Here is a 20,088-nt window from a genome sequence, read left to right on the forward strand (position 1 = left end):
AAACATCGATCAGCTGCCTCCTGCACATCTCCTCCTGGGGATATGCCCGCAACCCAGGTACATGCCCTTGACCGGAGTCGAACCTGGGACCTTTCAGTCCGCAGGCCAACGCTCTATCCACTGAGCCAAACTGGTTTCGGCCCTTTTCTTTTTTTAAATACACTTTTATTGATTTCAGAGAAGAAGGGAGAGAGAGAGATAGCAACATCAATGATGAGAGAGAATCATAATTCGGCCACCTCATGCATGCCCCCTACTGGGGATGGAGCTCGCAACCCGGGCATGTGCCCTTGACTGGAATCGAACCTGGGATCCTTCAGTCCGCAGGCTGACACTCGGTCCACTGAACCAAACCAGCCACGGCACGAGGTCCTTTGCTAAGCCATGGCAATGGCAACCATGCCCGGCACAAGAACAGCCTTTAGAAGGCTATCGTACTGGCAGACTTACAGGAGATACTGAGGGATAGGCGAAAAGCCAACGTGGACCCCCTAGTCACCTGAGTCTTTGAATGGCAAGTCCTGAGTTGGTTGTAGGGCCTGGAGCAGGGCAGTTGGTCCCTAAAAGCTCATCTCCAAGGACAGGGCTTAGAGAAGAAGGCTGTAGGGCTAGGAAAGGTCACCCCAGAAGAAACACTCACCTAACTTTACAAACAGTTCAGCCTGTGGACTTCCGCTCGCCTCTGGACAGGTGTTATGTGGGTAGAGTTCCATCCTTTCAAAACATCTTCTTCAAGACTAGGGGGCATAATTAATACCTGCTCTAGAGCTTGCTTCTGAGGGGCCCAGTACACACAGAAAAGGGATGTAGAGCCCAGCTGGCATAGCTTAGTGGTTGAGCATCGACCTATGAACCAGGAGGTCGTCAGGGCACATGCCCGGGTTGTGGGCTTGGTCCCCAGTGTGGGGTGTGCAGGAGGCAGCTGATCAATGATTCTCTCTCATCGTTGATGTTTCTTCCTCTCCCTCCCGCTCTGAAATCAATAAAAATATATTTTTTTAAAAAAGAAAAGGGATGCAGGGAAGAGTCAGACAAGTGCGAACTAAGCCAGCAGTGAGGAAGTGCAGGAAATCCTCTGGTTTGTGATTGGAGCCTTTGAATAGTTTCAGGGCATTGACACAAGGCCTGGGCGGCTCCTCCCACATTCCTCTCCCTAGCACCCTTGTTAACACCCAGAGACAGCTCAGGGTTTCCTATCCTTTATAAGGTCCCAGAACACTTTGATTATCTGAAAGCTTTACTTTTCACAGAAATAGGCTTATACACACTAAATTTTATACAGTATACATTTCTAGGTGGCTTACCGGGCCCTGGCTGGACTCCTAGTCTAGCTCTCATTCACAACAAACACTCAGGGCTGGCTCTCTCCAGAGAGGCAGGTGCTGGAACTGAGACCCACGGCCCTGATATTTCAGGTGCTTAGCTTTTATACTCTACGAGACAGCTTGCTCCGGGAGCAGGAAGGCAGCTGGACCTGAGCCTTTAGGGTGGGAAGATCTATTAGGCAGGCATGGGGAAAGACTATTGCAGCCTGGGGAAGGCATAAGGAAGTGGGCTCTGGAGGGAAAGTCCTAGGTACAGGGGTATGAGGGGATAACAGAAATGAAACTGCCAAGGTGTTAGATCCTGGGAGGCCCTGATCATACAGAAGTTTGGGTTTTAATCTATCCTGGGATGAAAAACAGGTAATCATTTATTTTACTTTTACCTTACTTTTAAATCAATGCATGTTCATGTTATATTGTTTAATACCAAGAGGCTTACAATGAAATGCAACAGATTCTTGTCCCACTCCTCCCCAATCCCAATCCCCAGAGGCAGTTGCTGTAAATTTTCACTGTTTATTCTGGCTTTATCTCCTTAATTCTAAATAATAAGCTTATACTGACATACCTGGATGTCACAACCAAGATATTTACTCTTATGTCAGAAAAAAAGTAGCAGGGAGAGAGAGACAGAGACAGAGAGAAAGAGAAACATCGATTTGCTGTTCCACTTATTTATATACTAGAGGCCCGGTGCACAAGAAGTCACGCACTGGGTGGCATGGGGTGCGGGGGTCCCCTCAGCCCAGCCTGCGCCCTCTCACAGTCCAGGAGTCCTCAGGGAATGTCCTACTGGTGGGTTAGGTGGGGAGCGGGCCTAAGCCGCAGTCTGGCCTCTCTCTGTGGGAGGCGACCAGGCTGGCCAATAAGGGGAGGTTGCTGCCACCCCCGCCATCACCCCTCTGCTGCCGCTGGTCACCGCCCCCCCCCCTTGCCATTCCCTCCCTCTGCCCACTGGCATGATCCTTGGCTGGCCTGGTGCTGCCTGCTCACTGGCCCCGCCCCCGCTGACTAGTCATTCTACCGTTCAGTCGATTTGCATATTATGCTTTTATTATATAGTATTCATTATTATATGCCCTGACCAGGGATCGAACCCACAATCTTGGCCTATCATCACCATGCTCCAACAAACTGAATTACTAGGCCAGGACGTCAATCATCCCTGTATTATATCTAATAAGTTACATAATTTAGTCAAAGCCAAGAACTATATTGTGATTAATTTTATTTCTAGTACAGCTTTTTGGTTTTTTCCTACAAATCAATGGCTTTCTCACTTGCATATTTTCAAATTTTTTTAAATCCTCACCCGAGGATATTTTTTCCATTGATTTCTAGAGAGAGAGTGAAAGGGAGGGAAGAGCGGGGGAGGGAGAGATGTGTCAACATGAGAGAGACACATCGATTGTTTGCCTCCAGCACTTGCCCCTACCGGAGCTGAGGAACCTGCAACCTAGGTACATGCCCTTGACTGGGAATTGAACTCTCAACCCTCTGGACTGTCATTCTAACCACTAAGCCAAACCAGTCAGGGCTCACTTCCATATTTTTAAATGACCCTATTATTAAAATGTTACATATTGTTCCATTATAACTACCATATAAAAATTTTTTTCAAATATTTTTATTGATTTCAGAGAGGAAGGGAGAGGGGGAGAGAGATAGAAACATCAATGATGAGAGAGAATCATTAATTGGCTGCCTCCTGTACCCCATCCTGGGGACCGAGCCATCAACCTAGGTACGTGCTCTGATCGGGAATCGAACACTGACCTCATGGTTCATAGGTGGACGCTCAGCCACTGAGTCATGCCTGCTGGGCCTGATACCTTTTTTACTGAAGCATTCCTAGATCTGCAGTTTCCTAGGTCTCATTTCTCTCTGTTTAGGTGTCCTCCTCATTTGCTGGGACACATTCTCTAGTACCTTCCTAAGGAAAGGTCATGTGATAGGTACATTTTCTAAGTCTTTGTTTAAAACGTCAGTTTCATACTTGATTGATAGATTGGGTATAGAATCTAAATCATAAATCATTTTCACTAGAAATGATTTTGAAGAATCATTTTTGGCCTTAGCCAGTAGCTCAGTGGTTAGAGCGTCTACCTGTGCACCAGAGGGTCATGGGTGCGATTCCTGGTCAAGGGCATGTGCCTGGGTTGCAGGTTTGATCCCAGGCCCTGGTCAGGGAGCATTCAGGAGGCAACCTAAATCAATGTCTGTCTCTCACATTGATGTTTCTCTCTCTCTCTCCATCTTCTTCCTTCCTCCCTTCCTTCCACTCTCTAAAAATCAATGGAAAAAAATATCCTTGGGTGAGGATTAACAACAACAAAAAAGAATAATTTTTTAATGCATTGTTCCATTGTCCTCTAACAGTGTGTAGTCTGATAGCATTCTAATTCTCTGTCCTTTGTTGTGTAACTTGTTGTGGGGTGTCTTTTTTTTTTTTTTTTTTTTGGTCTCTAGAAGTTTTGCATTTCTTCTCTATCCCTTATGTTTGTGTTTATTTTTTAAATATATTTTTATTGATATTTTAGAGAGAGAGAGAGAGAGGGCGAGGCGGGGGGAGGAGAAGAGAGAAACATGCACCCTGACTAGAGATGGAACCTGCAACCTGGGGATGTGCACTCACCCGGAATCCAACTGACAACCTTTCTGTGCATGGGATGATGCTCTAACCAACTGAGCCACACTGGCCAGGGCATATCCCTTAAGTTCTTACATTTTACATTGATGAGCTTTTGTGTTATTTTGCTTCCTATTTTTGAGCCTGACACTTGTTAGACACTTTCAATCATGAGGTTAGCATCTCTTAATTTTGGAAATTTCATTATTGTATTATTATTGTATAATAAACTTATATTATTTCTGTGACAATTTCTTTCCCTCTTTTTCTTTCTGTTCTTTTCCAGGAACTCCTATTAGTCTGATGTTGGATCTACTGGACTTATCCTCTATGATTTTTATCATTCTTTATTTTCAAATTCATTTTCTTAAAGATTTCCTTAACCCTTTCTTCTAATTCTTCTGAATTAGTTAAGAGTATATCTAAGTGCATATTACATAAAACCCAAAGTAACAGTGGCATAAATAAATAGTTTGTTTTTCTTTCAGGTAAAGTAAGTTTGGAGGTAGGCTGCCCAGGGCAGGTCCAGCACTTCCCTAAATCACCAGGAGCTGACCGCTCTCTGTGTCCTCAGTGCCTGGCCTCTGTCTTCACGGTGGTGGCTGCTGGAGCCCAGCCGTCACACCCATATTCCACGCATCAGGAGGGAGGAAGCCCACTTAGTTCCCTTCCAGGAGCCTTCCTGGAAGTCCTCACAACACTTAATTAGCTGCGTGTTGCTCCTAGCTAACAAGGAGCCAGGGAAATGTACTTTTAGTTGAGTAAATTGCCAAATAAAATCAGGGTTCAATTGATGGCTTTCTCTTTCTTAGTGGTCATGACACATTGCACACTTCAGGATGAATTAGATGAATGAGATATGGTGGCATTCCCTGCCACACCCGTCCAATGTTGAATGTTGACCATAAACCTTTTTAATTTTTAAGAGCTCCTTTTGGTTCTTTGATTATATCCTGGTCTTGTTGTATGGATATAGTTTTTCTCTTATATTTCTGGGAATATGAAGTGAAAAACTTTTTTTAATGTTTTCTTCTTCCTTTTTTGTCTTTGTTTCCCTTTAATCCTTTTTTTCTGTCTGTTTTGGTCTCTGTCTTTCAAGGTGGAGGGTTTTCTCAAATATCTATAATCCTTGGCCATGTTTTTTGGCCCATATTTTTTTAAAACAGCTTTATTTTCATATAATTCACTTACCATACAATTCACCCACTTGAAGTGCTCAATTCATTGGTTTTACTATAGTCACAGAGCTGTGCAGGCAGTGAGTTTTAGAATGTTTTCATCACCCCAGAAGCAAACCTGTACCCTTGAGCCATCATCTCTCATCTGCCCTAAGCAACCATTTGTCTACTTTCTATTTTTCTATGCCTTTGCCTTTTTGGGACATTTCATATACATGGAATCATACAAAATGTGTTTTGCATCTGGCTTCTTTCACTTAGCATAAACGAAGGTTCAGCTATATTGTAGTAGGTATTAGCACTTCATTCTTTTGCAAGGCTGAGTAATATTCCATTGTAAGAATATATCGCATTTTGTTTTGTTTATCTGTGCATCAGTTGATGGCCATTTGGTAGTTTCCACCTTTTGGTTATTATGAAATTCGTGCAAGGGTAGGCCTTCACAGCCCTAGCTGCCTCGGCCCTCGCAGCCCCGGCTTCGTCCAGAACTGTGGTCAGCAAACTGTGGCTCGCGAGCCACATGTGGCTCTTTGGCCCCTTGAGTATGGCTCTTCCTAAGCCTTAGGAGTACCCTAATTAAGTTAATAACAGTGTACCTACCTATATAGTTTAAGTTTAAAAAATTTGGCTCTCAAAAGAAATTTCCATCGTTGTACTGTTGATATTTGGCTCTGTTGACTAATGAGTTTGCCGACCCCTGGTCCAGAAGGTTGCCTGGAAGGTCATCTGGACTGTCGTTCCAACTCAGCCATTTGGTCGATTTGCATATTACGCTTTTATTATAGATGTTGCTATGAACATTTCTGTACAAGCTTTTGTGTAGCATAATGTTTTCATTTCTCTTGAGTATATACTTACTTCTGGAATTGCTGGGTCACATAGTAACTCTATGCTTATCTTATTGAAGAACTGCAAGACTGTCTTCTAAAGTGGCTGCACCATTTTACATTCCCACCAGCAGCATTCAAGGATCCCAGGTTGTCCCCATCCTCCTCAACACTTGACATTCTCTGTGATTATTGCATTCATATATATATATCTTCTTTGGAGAAATGTCTCTTTGATGCCTTTGCTTATCTTTCAGTTGGGTTATTTGTCTTTTTATGGACTTAATAGCGGCCCAGTGCACGAATTCGTGCATGGGTGGGGTCTCTCAGCATGGCCCATGATTGGGGCCGATGGGGGCCTGTTGCGGGGAGGGACCACAGGAGGTTGGCCAGCCGGCTGGGGGGAGGGACTGCGGGAGGTTGGTTGGCTGCGGGAGTGCACTGACCACCAGGGGCCAGCTCCTGCATTGAGTGCTGCTCCCTGGTGGTCAGTGCGTATCATAGTGACTGGTCGACCAGTCATTTGGTCAACCGGTCTTAATGGTCACTTAGGCTTTTATATATATAGACTAGAGGCCTGGTGCACAAAAATTTGTGCACTTGGGGGGTCCCTCAGCCCAGCCTGTGCCCTCTTGCAGTCAGGGACCCCTCTGGGGATGACCACCTGCTGGCTTAGGCCCGCTCCCTGGGGTATTGGGCCTAAGCTAGCAGTCAGACATCCCTCTGGCAGCCCAGGAGCCCTCGGGGGATGTCCACTTGCCAGCGGGGAGCAGGCCTAAGCTGTAGTCAGACATCATTAGCACTGCAGGAGAGGCTCCCACCACCACCGCTGTACTGGCAGCCATTAGCCTGGCTTGTGGCTGAGCAGAGCTCCCCCTGTGGGAGCGTACTGACCACCAGGGGCAGTTCCTGCATTGAGTGTTTGCCCCCTGGTGGTCAGTGTGTGTCATAGTGACCAGTCATTCCCAGTCGTTTTGCTGTTAGGGTCAGTTTGCATATTACCCTTTTATTATATAGGAGTGCCTGGCCAGCCTGGGTGAGGGGCTGATGGCTGTTTGCAGGCTGGCCACAGCCCCTTCAGGGTGGGGATCCCCGCTGGGGTGCCTGGCCAGCCTGGGTGAGGGGCTGATGGCTGTTTGCAGGCTAGCCACAGCCCCTTCAGGGTAGGGGGTCCTTCTGGGGTGCCTGGCCATTCTGGGTGAGGGGCTGAGGGCCGTTTTCAGGCTGGCTAAGCCCCCCAGCGGGGACCCTCACCCCATGAGGGTGTGACCAGCTGGGTGAGGGGCTGATGGCTGTTTGCAGGCTGACCATGGCCCCCAGCGACCCAGGCTCCCAGTGGAGGCTAGCTGGAAGCAGGTATCTGGGATTTATTTGTCCTATAATTGAAACTTTGTTGCCTTGAGTGGAGGCCACAGCCAGCTCAGAGCAGGCAGAAAGCTTGGCTTCCTCCATTTCCCAGGCAACCAAGCCTCCTGCTTGCTTCAGCTCTGTGGCTGGCAGCCGCCATCTTGGTTGGGTTAATTTGCATATAATCGATCTGATTGACTGGTGGGTGTGGCTTAGGGCGTAGCAAAGGTATGGTCAATTAGCATCTTTGTCTTTTATTAGTGTAGATAGATGAGTTCCTCTATGTATTATAGATATAAGTCCCTTATCAGATATATGATTTGCAGATATTATCTCCCATTCTGTCAGCTGTCTTTTCACATTCTTTATAGTGTTATTTGAAACACAAAAGCTTTTCATTTTGATGAAGTCCAGTTTATTCTTTCTTTTGTTGTTTGTGCCATTTGTTCATTTTTAATAATGAGCAGGAGCACTGTGTACCAGGCAGGAATTGTCACTTGGTGGGCTTCACTTTAAGGTAATTGGAGTTGAGAGCCAGCTGTTTAATTGGGAAAACCAGTTAATGTCAGTGTGTTCACTGGACTTTTTTTCTCTGAGGTGGTTCAGTTTCTCCAGAGGAGATTCCTTTAATTCTCCATCCACCCTGGGAAGGAATATACTTGATCAGTAGAATTCTAGGAAGGGGGGCAGGGTAGAGGGCTAGGGGACCCTACCCTTTCTTATGCAGGTTTCACTTTATTTTTCTGTTTTCATTCTTATCTCCTCCCCCCCCCCCCCATCTGAGCCCTGTTTAATTTCTGAAGCTTATTACCCTTTCGTCCTCTGCCAATGGGTGGGAGAGGTCCTCCTGGAGTCCTGCCCACCCTATGTTCACCCTATATACAGTCTTCAATCAGCTCCTCGTGTTTTATCCTGGTCCCTCTAGTGTCAAGCCACTCAGGGCTTCTCTGAAGTACATCAGTTCACTTCTTGTCTGTCACCCCTCAGAGAGCACTTTTAGGTTGTAATTCCTTTTGCTTCCTTTGCCTCACAGAAACCATTCTAGTTCTGGTCCGCCTTCAGTCTCCTCAGATTTGTTGAACTCTCTGTCATTATGGCTTCTTCTCTGTTTTCTTCACCTCTGTGGTGCAGCACATTTTTAAAAGTTCTTCACTATCATTCTAGTTGGCTGTCTGGAAGGGGAAAAATGAACTTGTGTGGTTCGTAACCCATTTTAACTGGGTGTCCAGAAAAGTGGGTTTAACCTGAGTGTCCCTGCAGTGGACTGGCCATCATTGTTGGAAGGCTGCCTTGAGAAGGATGTGGAGAGAGTGCCGGATTGACTAGTAATGCCTGTCACGGCTGTAGCGGGGGAAGACAGTAGTATGTTTGCTGTGTATTTGCTGTCCCTTCTCTTTAGGTAATGAGGAATCACTGAAGTGTTTGAACAGGGCATGGCAATGGCCAGAGTTGTGCTTAGTTGGATAAATCAACTGTCCAGAATGGAAACAAGTGGGAGACTGCTATAACATAGGCCCAGTGAGGGGCAGCAATCTCTTTAGGACCTCAGCCAGAAAGGGCTCAAACAATCTTACTTCTCCCTACTCTCCCTTCCTGCCCTGACCTTGGGAATTGGAACCAGGAAGCTCTGCTCTGGGCAACCGAACAGCATTGTTCCTCTACTGCCAGCGTGGCAGCTCCCTTCCTGTTGCAGGCCTAGGGAGGCTTCTGGCCTTCTCTTTGAGAAGCCTACACCATCTTGAGTCCACCTTCCCCCAAACCTGTCCAGGCTTCGCCTTGACTCGGAGAAGGGGCTTGGGTGACGTGATTTGCGGCTGTTCCTCAGCACTGCCTCAACTACCCTGAGGGTCAGAAGGGAGGCCTGGTTGGCAGGAGGCATTTATGGGAACACGACCCTGGAGTGGGGAGGTGGCATATTTGGGGCACTTTTCACTGGCTCCTGCCTTCTTTTAGTTGGAGATAATATTCTGCGTTCTTCTATCCACCATCTAGATGAGGACCACCCTAGGCCTCCGGTTCCACACATGGGGGGAGACTGAGGCGTGGAGCAAGTAGGGGCCTGGCCTTGAGCTACCCGGCCAGGATGAGCTCTTTCTGGGTCTTGTTACATACACGCAGCGAGGTGCGTCGGGGTGGTCGGTGAAAGATGACCTCGGGCACTGCTTGCATCCCATCACCTACATCAGCATGTTTTATCCTTGCCACACCTCCAAACGTAGGTCAGATTGACAGTCACATTCCCTCTCGGGGAAGCAGGCACAGAGGTGAAGTGGCTTGCCAGCATCACCAGGTTCATAGTGACAGGACCAGGATTCAGACCCAGGCAGTCTGGCTCCCGGGTGTGGGCTCAGAACCATTACACTAAACCTTGCCCAGTACCCGGGGTGCCCTCCATTTGGGGTCCTGGTGCTCCCCTGCTGTCAGAGAAGGCTCTGATTGCCTGGAAAAGGATCCCCTGACCCTGTGGAACACGGCTTATGGCGGCACAGAGAGAGCAGTCTTAGCCCTGCGCCCTCAGTGTAGCGCTGGGCAGTGGGGCTTCTTGGATTTCTAGAGCCCAGACATCCCTTGTCCTGTCTGTTTTGTAGCCTTGCTCGTGGCCCATGACCTCTCCTTTCTGCCTCTGTGAGGAGGTTGGAGGTGAGATTGATGGGAGAAGGGAAGGCAGGGAAGCGTGGGCGCCCAGGACACATGATTAGGCCTTTGTGCCCTGGCCGTGGGCTGTGCACAGCACCTGCGCTATGCGGACCCAACGTGGCTCTTGTCTTCCAGGAACTCACATTCCGAGTGGTAGAATCCAGAATGGATCTCAGGGTCCTGGGGCAGCAACTGCTGTGCCGGGGAGCGTGGTGGTCAAGCATGTCCCTTCCAGAGTGTCGGGGGCACAAGGCGGGCAACACTGGGCCTCAACAAGCAAATCTCATCTTCTCTGGGCCTCTGTTTCTCCATCTGAAAAACGAGCAGTTCAATTTTGAGGGCTTGCTCCAGGCTGTGTCTCTGAGGACCTGGAGGGAGGGGAGTGGTGGGAGGTGAAATGTCAGCCAGCAGTGAAGGGAGGCAGTATGCCTGCCTCCTCCAGCCCTGTGCCTGAGCCGGGCTATCTCTGAAGGCCAGAGGCTTGGGCAGCATGAGGACAGGAGAAATCAGAGATGGGGGCATGTCAGTGGCCACTACATCTTGGTGGGCATCTCCTCTTTCCCCTTCCTCTTGCTTGGGGAAGGTAGAGGCACCAGGGAAGTGCAAATGTGGGGAAAGAATTGCTCCTGTTCACAAACCAAGAGACTTTTGGTCAACCATCGGGTCCTCACAGGCAGCTTGGCGTCTGCAGATATCTGGACCCTCATCTCCTGGGCCCTGGCCTGCCCACTTCCTGCCCAGCCATCAGCTGGTGTGAGACTGGGCACGGGCAATGACAAAGGCAACGAAACAGTGCCCCTCTCCTGAAGTCTTCCTTTCTTCTCCTGCCTGGCAGTATTCCGCTCCGCCCAGGCCTTGTGCAGGCATGCTGGGGAGATCAGAGCCCCGCTGGAGTGAGAGGAGGACTTTGATATCCCCAACCCACCTCCCACTGAAAGTCCTGCTCTTAGGGAAGGAGTGGCAGCAGTAGCGCAGCAGTAGCTCAGTGGGCTGCCAGGACAAATTGTTCCTGGCTGGGAGGGGCATGTGGGTGCAGGAGGGGTTGAGATGTGAGCTGTGCTTTGTTGGATTCATACGGTGGGTTTTGGAGCAGGACTGAGAAGCTGAGACCTCCCCTCCTCCCCAGAACATATGAGACTAGCAGAGGCCACCTCTGTTCTTGGGGTGGGGAGAGAGGGGACTCATGGACACTGATGGCCATTAATGTCTGTCTGCAAATTGAAAATGCTGGGCAGAGCTGAGCTGAGGCCATGAAGGGAGGAGAGTACCCCGGACAGGCTGCTGTTCCCTTCTGGGCCCTGACATTTCTCCCAGGCACATACCAGCACATGACAATGAATCTGAGCCCCTCCAGCCCCCATACCCAGGCTACGGCTGTCCGGCTCATCTGTCAGTCACCCGATCCCCCACACCTGTTCCAGGCATGGCCTGTGAGCTGCCCACCCGCACCACAGCTATGAATAGGGTGGAGGATGGGGAACAAGGGGCATTCTGAGGGCAGGAAGGCTAGTGGTGGGGGGCACCTTTCAGAGTAATGTAGGCGGGCAGCTTTCTTCTTAGGCTGAGAAAGTAGAAAAGCAAGCTTGTTTGGGGAGGTGCTTAGAGTAGGGGGATACAGGGGTGGAAAGGAGAAGGGTGGGGTTGTAATCGGAAGGAAGGGGCACTGAGGATGAGGTGGGGCATCTGGGTGCATTGTCTGCATCCTTGGCCGGCATCTCCTGGGCCTGCAGCGTCACCACGGGGCAGGTTCTGGGGCAGACGTTGGATTGTTACTTGTGGGCTCTCTGTCTTCCCCAGCCCTCTTCTCTTCATCCTACCCTAGACAACCAGCTCACTTATTCTACTTGCTCTCCCACAAGTTTCAGTTCTTTGAGAGCAGAGACAGTGTTTCGGCCTCTCTGGTCTCCCACTGCTCTCCCTATGCTGGGCTGGGCAGGATAAACGGTGACTGGTTGGAAGGTCAGGTGAGTGAGGAGTTGGTGCAGAAGACCTGGTGTGTATTTGAATTGGGGGCAGAGCTGGAGCTGAGAGGACTCCCCTCATAAGCAGGAGATTACAGGTCCCTCCTTGGGATGAAGGGACCTCTCTCTTCTCACCCAGAGGCGAGGGGTGGAACAGTCACACGTGACTTATTGAAGGCCCATCCTCTGCCCTAGCCCTGGGGAGATCTTAGTTCTTGCCTCCAGGGTGCTTACCATCTGGAAGGGGCAAGGCCAACTGAACAGATCTTGCCAGCAGGGGGCGATGAGGGGCATGTCCAGATCACTTAGGGGGTGCTGGGGCAGTGCTACCTTTGTATAGTCTGAAGAGCCTAAGAGGGTTGCATAGTGTTCTTTTAGGTGGCATATGAATAAGCATTTTTAAAAAATATGCAATTATTTTCATGTATATTAGAAAAATAGAATCCCTGATTTCATGACTATATTGCTAAGAATGGAATTAGGGAATAAGAGTGAGTTGATTTAAAAGAAACCATTAGGGGCATAGTATTTTATGTCCTGGCCTGGACCCTCGGATGCCCCCCTGACCCCTCGTGCTCCCCCCCCAACCCCCCCCCCCCCCCCCCCGCCCCCCCCCCCCCCCCCCCCCGTTCAGGTGCCTGCCTTTCCCAGGCACTTGAGCTTCCTGCTGGTTCTTTTTCAGGCATGGTCCATGTTTCTGCCTTGTAACTAATGCAGGTTCCAGTGTGTTTCTCTGTTGTTTAGGCAGCAGAACCTGATCTTATGCCAGGCCTGCAAGTGAAGAAAGATGGAAATGTTCCAGCCTCCTACTGTCCAGGTTTCATTTAAAGCCTCCTGGTTGCTTCCTGGCCCTAGAACCTGGACTGGGGCCCCAGAGGTCTCCATGTCTCCGCCCCGATCATGTGCCTGCTGACTTACCTGTCTGCTTCTTGGCTTTCCCATGCCTTCAGGCAGACCTCAACACCAACATGGAGGACGAAGGCAGCTCCTTCTACGGGGTCTCCAGCCAGTACGAGAGTCCCGAGAACATGATAATCACCTGCTCCACCAAGGTCTGCTCGTTCGGCAAGCAGGTGGTAGAGAAAGTGGAGGTAGGAGTACCCTGTGCACTGTTAAACCAGACCTTTAAGCTGTTTCAGGTTGGTCTTCATTCATGCCCTCTGCTTTCCCCAAATTTGTCTGAACTAATGAAGCCTTACCCTCACTGTCTCTTAGTTATTGATAACCCTCCTCATGTTAATCACCACCAGATGCCGGGCTGGTACTAGGGAGGAGGCACTCCCTTCCCAGTGTTCTCACCCCTGGCTGCACTTAGATCACTGGAGCTTTTGAAACTTACCAGTGCATAAGCCCCACTTCACAATACTTACCCCAGAACCTCCAGGGTGGAATCTGGGTCGTAGCTGTTTGTAAGAAGCACTTCAAGTTATTTATTTTAAATTTAAATTTTTGTTTTGAAATAATTGTGGACACTCAAGCAATTGTAATTCCATGTACCCTTCACCCAGTTCCCCTGAGGGCAGTATTTTGCATAACTATTGGCAACCAGGAATTGACATTGATGTCACTTACAATCTGATTCAGATTTCATCGGTATTTGTGTGTGTGTGTGTGTGTGTGTGTGTGTGTGTGTGTGTGTACAAATACATGACAGTTCCATGGCCACAAGGATTCCTGTGCACCCTTCCCCATGTTATTTTAGTGTGTGGTCAGGACTGAGTCGTCATTTATCCTGTCTTGCCTGTTGCCACTACTCAGTCTTGAAGCGCTCCTCCTCCAATGCTCACCTTCTGAGCATCGGAGCTCAAGGTGGATGGTCCCTTGGCTGCCACTCGAACCCCTGTTACTGAGGGAGGAGGAAGGCTCTGATCTCAAGAGCCTCTAGGCCTTCTGCCTTTTATTCCACTTAAGAGTCAGTGGGTCCTGGAGCTTCCCCAAGCAGCTGGGCCTGGGCTGAATGTGGTCAAAAGAGAACCTAAGCCCTGCTGTCCCCTGGTCCTGCAGACAGAGTATGCCCGCTACGAAAACGGCCACTACTCCTACCGCATCCACCGGTCCCCGCTCTGTGAGTACATGATCAACTTCATCCACAAGCTGAAGCACTTGCCCGAGAAGTACATGATGAACAGCGTGCTGGAGAACTTCACCATCCTGCAGGTGTGGGGGCCAGGGCTGGGGGCGCTGCAGGGGTGGGGCAGAGGGCCCAGCAAAAGGCATGCCCTCTTCTGGGGCCTTAACCCCTCACCTTTTCTCTCACCCACAGGTGGTCACCAACAGAGACACACAGGAGACTTTGCTGTGCATTGCATATGTCTTCGAGGTGTCAGCCAGCGAGCATGGGGCTCAACACCACATCTACCGGCTGGTGAAAGAATAAGAGACTTGGGGAGCAGGGACGGGGGAAGAGGTGTGTGTGTGTGTGTAGGGACATGGGGTGGGGACCTGCGGGGACAGCCCCTTGAAGTGCCAAGAAAGCTTACCCTTCCTACCCAGGAACAAACTGTGCCTCAACCTGCAGTGCCCAACCCCAAATAAACCCAAGATGTGTATTTTCAGAGGACCCCACCTGGCTGTAGGAGCCCTGGGAAGGACTGTGGGAGAAGGGGGGCAGTCTGGGAAGCGGGCCGGAAGCAGCCCCAGAGATTCATCATGGGCAGTTCTGAAGCCATTGCTCCAGTGGACTCGGCCAGGAATGTCGCCAGACGCTGAAGGTCAAGCTGGATGGTCCCTCTGCTGCCTGGAGCCCCTGCACTCTGCTGCTGGCCACGCTGGGAGGCCTGAGGATAGGCGCGTGGCTCCCATTCTGTGCGTGCTCAGGTGTGCACCCGGCTCCCTGAGCATGCTGCAGCTGCTCCGCCCGGCACCTCTGCTGCCACTGCCGCGGGGCAGCTTACGGAGGCCCGTCCAACCCAGGCGTGGGTTTTAGGTGTGGAGGTGACTGAGTTGCTGGAAGGGGACACTGAGCCGTTTATTTTTATTCATCTCTGGTGGTTGTGGATCCCATGGCCCTGCTGGCTTGTTGAGGGGACTGGCTCTAGATCAGAGGAGCCCGAGATGGAGGACAGGAGGGGCAGTGCTGGAGCAGGCTGCCGAGTTGTGCAGAGGCTGGCGTCTTGCAGCACCTTTTTGGTGGCGAAGGCCAAGAAAGTTGTTCAGAGGTTTGTGGTGACCCAGTGGTCTCTGAGACCATCCAGTTCTGACTGGTGAGTCTTACCTCCCTCCCAGCCAAGATGCCTGTTGGGTGGTGACCACCTCAGGGCCAGCCCAGGCATCCACTCCCTCCCCAAACTGTAGTTTCTGTGCTCCTCGGGGCTGGAGAAGGGTGTGGAACCAACGCTGCATCTAGAGGCAACCACCTGTTTATTTCCTGCTAACAGGCCAGCTTTGGGTTTCAGCAGTCCTGGCTTCATCCTAGTATTCCTAGCTGCCCGACTTTGGGCAAATGTCTCCACCTTTCTGAGCCTGTAAAGGGGGCAGGCAATAGCACCCACATTAGAAGGCCTTAGGGAGGAGGAGAGAGAATGTCTACAAAGTGCCTGGTGCAAGATGCTCTAAACCAGGGGTCCTCAAACTACGGCCACGGGCCACATGCAAATACAAATATTGTATTTGTTCCCGTTTTGTTTTTTTACTTCAAAATAAGATACGTGCAGTGTGCATAGGAATTTGTTCATAGTTTTTTTTTAAACTATAGTCTGGCCCTCCAACGGTCTGAGGGGCAGTGAACTGGCCCCGTTTAAAAAGTTTGAAGACCCCTGCTCTAAACAAATGTTATGATAATTAGCTTATCACTCACCTCCCTCAGGGAGGCTTAGGCCTTGCTCTTTGCTGCCATCTAGTGGCTCCTTGGTATTATCCCCATTGGGAACCACAATCCCAGGTGCCTGGGATTCAACTTGCCTACAGGTGTTTACTGTGCCCCACGCTCACTCGGGAAGATAATATATATTATTACACAAATGAGGAAGACAGTGTCTAGGAGGGGTACAGAGTGGTGGTTAGGAGCAAGCGTCAGACCACTAGGATTGGAATCCTGGCGTTTAGCTATTGCCTAGCCCTGTGACTTGGGAAAAATTCCTTAATTTCACTGTGCCTCAGTTTCCCCAACTGTAAAATGGGTCTAATAACAGTACCTACCTCATTTATGTAGAGAGCCTAGCATAGTGTCAAGCACATAAATGTGTTTGATACATATACTTTGTTAATAGTAGGAGCTTTCGGTCAAAGGAGTCAGATTGGAAAACTGGCTAATCTGATCCTCAGACTTTGCTGTGCATTGCATGTCTTTGAGGTGTCAGCCAGCGAGCATGGGGCTCAACACCACATCTACCGGCTGGTGAAAGAATAAGAGACTTGGGGATCGGATGGGGAAGAGATATGTGTGTGTGAACTGTACTTCAGAGACGGGAGTGAGCAGGGTGTGGATGAGTCAGGGAAGGGGCTCCGGTGGAGAGGGGCTGCCCCTTAACGGATGGGCAGTGTTTGGATACACAAGCAGGAGGAAGGCTGGCCCTCCTTCCAGGTGGGTTACCTAGTCTCCCGCTGTCCTCCACAGGCCAGAACCCCTCTCTTTATTAAAAAGCTTTAACAAACACACGGACTACTGCTAGATCTCATACCAAGTTGCTTAACACTACTGTTCATGGGGGCCGAGGCGGGGCGTGGGGTCCCCGAGTCCCTGGCTCGGACTGGCATGTTCCCGCATGTCTGTGAGGGTTTGTGTTTGTGTAAGGCTACCCGTCCCTCCCCCAGTCACCAGCACAGCCTTGCCCTTTCCCCTCTGCCCTTCCCTTTTCCTGGGGCTGTTTGGATAAGGGAACTCATGGTGCCCGCCCTGCTAGCTGACTGTGAACTTTCAGACAAATGCTCACGAAGGATGTATGAGCAGCCTGTTGACCGTGGGACAGATGCACAAGTGAAGGGGATGATCTTTTTGTGTTGTGAGTGGGAAGGAATCTGCAGGTGTGTTGGCTGTGAGTTTTCCCTTTTCTTTAGGAACTAACCTCAGTAGCCTAATGAAGATTCATCTACTTATAACTAAATCCCAAGCCAGTCAGCCGTGGGGAACACAGATGAGCTGTAGAGCCTGTCCCACTGTTGTAGGACAGACTGTGACCCTTGGGGCAGACAGGAGACCCGACCTGGCCCCACCTCTCCTGCAGCCTCCCTGACAGCCCTGGGCTCTCTGAATCACTCCTCCCAGCATGGCTCTGCCTCTTGGCTGTGGCCCCACATGTTCCCGGGCCTCTGCCTCCCCTGGTAAACAGTTACTCATGCTTCAAGAGCCAGTCTGGAGTCACCTCCTCATGCAGAAGGGTTTGCCGCTCCTCTTGTGTGACAAAGGCATTCCAGTCCTGACCCGTTAGAGCACCTGTTACATGTACCAGCAAACAGGGACTTCTGTCATCTCTGCTAACCCTCACCCCATAGATACTGTGCTGTCCGTTTTGAAGGTGAGGAAGGGGGCACAGAATGGGAACTAACTTTCTTGCAATATTCATACATTTATTCACTCACTTAGCACATATTTATTTAAATTCTGCTCTGTGCCAGGCCCTGGGAATGTGTTGGTGACCAAGACAGATGAGGTCCTTGGGGCACTTACTAAATTTTACTGAGGAAGAAAAAGTGAGCAAGGAAACAAGATGTAAACTGTGATACATGCTGTGGAAGAAGGAGAGTGTCCTGATGGTGGGACACTGGGGCGCCTCTCAAGCCGGGGAGGGCAAGGGCAGGACAGTGCCTGGTGTGTTCCAGGCCAGAGAGGAGGGTGTGTCGGGGGCACAGAGGGAGAGACGCAGGGGCTGAGGTGCGGAGGCTGCAGGGCTACATCCTGCCCAGGCCAGCCGTCCAGATGGGGAGGTGATCCAGCTCTCTCCTCCGCAGGGCAACCCCCCTCACTCGATTTTACTCCATGGGAAGGGGGTCCTGGAAGTGTTTTAAGCAAAGGAGTCAGTCTTTTTTATCTGAATTTTAGAAAACAGCACTGGAGCCTCCTGGACTACCGAGAAGCACATGCTTCTGAGTCTGTCTTTCCTCCTAGACTCAGCTTCTGTGGGTGGAGACTATAGCCTTCCTGGTCTGTTACTTCCTGTAGACCACACACCACTTCTGGAGCCTTGCCGGGGCTTGAGTGACCGCACGTGTACAGGCAGTGGGATCCATGCCACTGGGGCCGGGAGGTGTGTAGGCTTCCTGAGGCCTCTGGGGTGGAGCCCTTGCCCTCCTGACACAATCTAGAGCTAGCAGGCACTGTCATGGAGAGGGGGGTGTGGAAACACTGCCTGTCTTGTGGGGTCTAATGATGACAGAGCAGCCTGTGACCCAGTGGCCACCAATGAGCTTCCATAGAGCAGGATGATCTAACGAGAGAGACACATGCAGAAGGAGTTTAAGGTGCGTGTGCACAAGTGTGACGTGAGCGTGTGTGCGGACACAGGCTCTGCCCTTTCAGGACTAAAGCCAGGGGTGTGGGGAACAAGGGGCTTCCATGGTGTGGCCTGGCCCAGGCCTCCTGCGTACTACGTATATCTGCTCCCTTCCCCTGACTGTAGGGTTCAGAGGACAGTGGGCAGGGTGGTGACAGGGCCAGCGGGAGGAGGGCTGACACCCCTTGTAAGCAGGGGTATAAGACCTTAACCCTGGAGCCAGGCCGACCTGGGGCTGAATTGCCTTCTTACAAGCTGTGTGACCTGGGGCTTGGGACCTAGTCCCAGTGAGCGCTGAGAAGGCTGATAACTCAGGGCAGATATTTTCAGCCTTTTCTACCTTGAAGCATCATAAGTGGACTACTAAAATTCTGCGGCACACCAAAAATATATTTTTTGCTGATATGACAAAAAAAGAATAGGTATAATTTTGATTAATTCATACCGGATGGCTATTGTGTTGCCTGTTGTCATTTTTTTATTTGACAACCTAAAGGAAAAGAGGTCAGCGCTCCTGACTAAATAGTCAGATGTTGTATGTTTTAAAAATTATTGCGGCACATGGTTGAAAATCACTGACTTGGGGGCATAAAAATTTCACCTGTACACACATACACATTTCACCTAACTGCTCTCCACACACACACACACACACACATTTTTAGAGAACAGAACAAGCTCTAGGCAAAACAGGCGGGAGGAGGCCTCAAGGCTGAGAGAGCTGGCCCCAGGGCCCCAGTGGAGGGTGGTAAAAGGGAGGACAGAACAAATGTTGGCTAAGTCACTCTGAGTAGGAAACTGTCTGGAATTTGTTTGTTTACTTCCCGAGAAAGGATGGGGGAAGGGTCAAGTGCCTTTGTAGGCGGCTGGAGACCAGTTGGTGGAAATGGCTAAGGGTCTTTTTAAGCTCAAGGATGTCTAATATTCAACCAAGTTTTTGTATTTTTGCTATGAAAACCCCCTTTGTCTCTCCACATCTTCAGTAAAGTCTACCATGTACACAAAGGCTTTTGTCGACTGATCTTTTTTTTAATAGAAATGAAAGTCATCTGTCAATAGAGCAACAGAAGCAGCAGGGGCCACAGAGGCATCATAACTGAACCAGGCCAGCGGAAGCCTGCCCAGCCAGCCCAGCCCCTCCCGAGAGAATGGAAAGTACTTGGGGGTGCTTGCAAGCATGGGGGTCAGAGACAAGTGCCTTGGCTGCCACCTGGGTCATGTAAATTCCTTAGTTTCTGTGAGCTCTGCATTTTTAGAAGCACAGCATTAGGTATGAAAAAGAGGGTCACAAAAAGCCACTGCATCTGGACGTGGTCAAAAGGAGGTTCTGGCAGGGCTGGTAGGATGTGGTCCTGGCTAGGCATCTGAGGAACTTCACTGTCGCCCTTGGCCAGCAGTGAGCAGGCCCACACGACGAGCTTTGCTCACAAAGAGCAGTGTGATTGGTAAGCCCAAGTGCCACTTCGCTAACTCACATGGGGCAGGTCGTGGGAGCACCTGTGTGTGCTTGTCAGCACCCTCCTCCCCCGTGGGAAACCAGATCGTTTGCGTCTGGTGGCTCGTGCATATGTTCAACCAGGGGGTTGGGTGGGCTTAAAGGACTATGCCAGCAATGGTGAGAGTCTCGTGCCCCTGTCTCCACTTTGGGGATCTGAATTCTCCTATCCAAGAAGCAAGGAATCTTTTTTTCCTCCGGAAATTGGTTAGAGATGGCTCCTTTTTTGTAACCACAACACCCATTACATGATGCTGAAAA

The 20,088-nt window shown here is 50.1% G+C and overlaps 1 protein-coding gene across 14 annotated transcripts in view; it reads left to right on the top strand.

Moving 5' to 3' along the window:
• TEAD4 (TEA domain transcription factor 4) overlaps positions 1–20,088 on the top strand; it is a 90,983-nt gene that overhangs the window by 57,542 nt on the left and 13,353 nt on the right. For 8 of the 14 annotated variants that reach the window (XM_036301697.1, XM_036301699.1, XM_036301703.1 and 5 more), the window contains 3 exons: positions 12,855–13,043; positions 13,909–14,061; positions 14,168–19,337. In XM_036301697.1, the coding sequence (XP_036157590.1) occupies positions 12,855–13,043; positions 13,909–14,061; positions 14,168–14,281 (456 nt within the window). In that variant the 3' untranslated portion in view covers positions 14,282–19,337. Of the gene's footprint in view, positions 1–4,240; positions 5,621–12,854; positions 13,044–13,908; positions 14,062–14,167; positions 19,338–20,088 lie in introns of those variants that run through there. The other 6 variants (XM_036301705.1, XM_036301702.1, XM_036301707.1 and 3 more) reach the window with 4 other exon arrangements.

This window comes from Myotis myotis, unplaced genomic scaffold (assembly GCF_014108235.1).
Source record: "Myotis myotis isolate mMyoMyo1 unplaced genomic scaffold, mMyoMyo1.p scaffold_m19_p_3, whole genome shotgun sequence".
Classification (NCBI taxonomy): Eukaryota; Metazoa; Chordata; class Mammalia; order Chiroptera; family Vespertilionidae; genus Myotis; species Myotis myotis.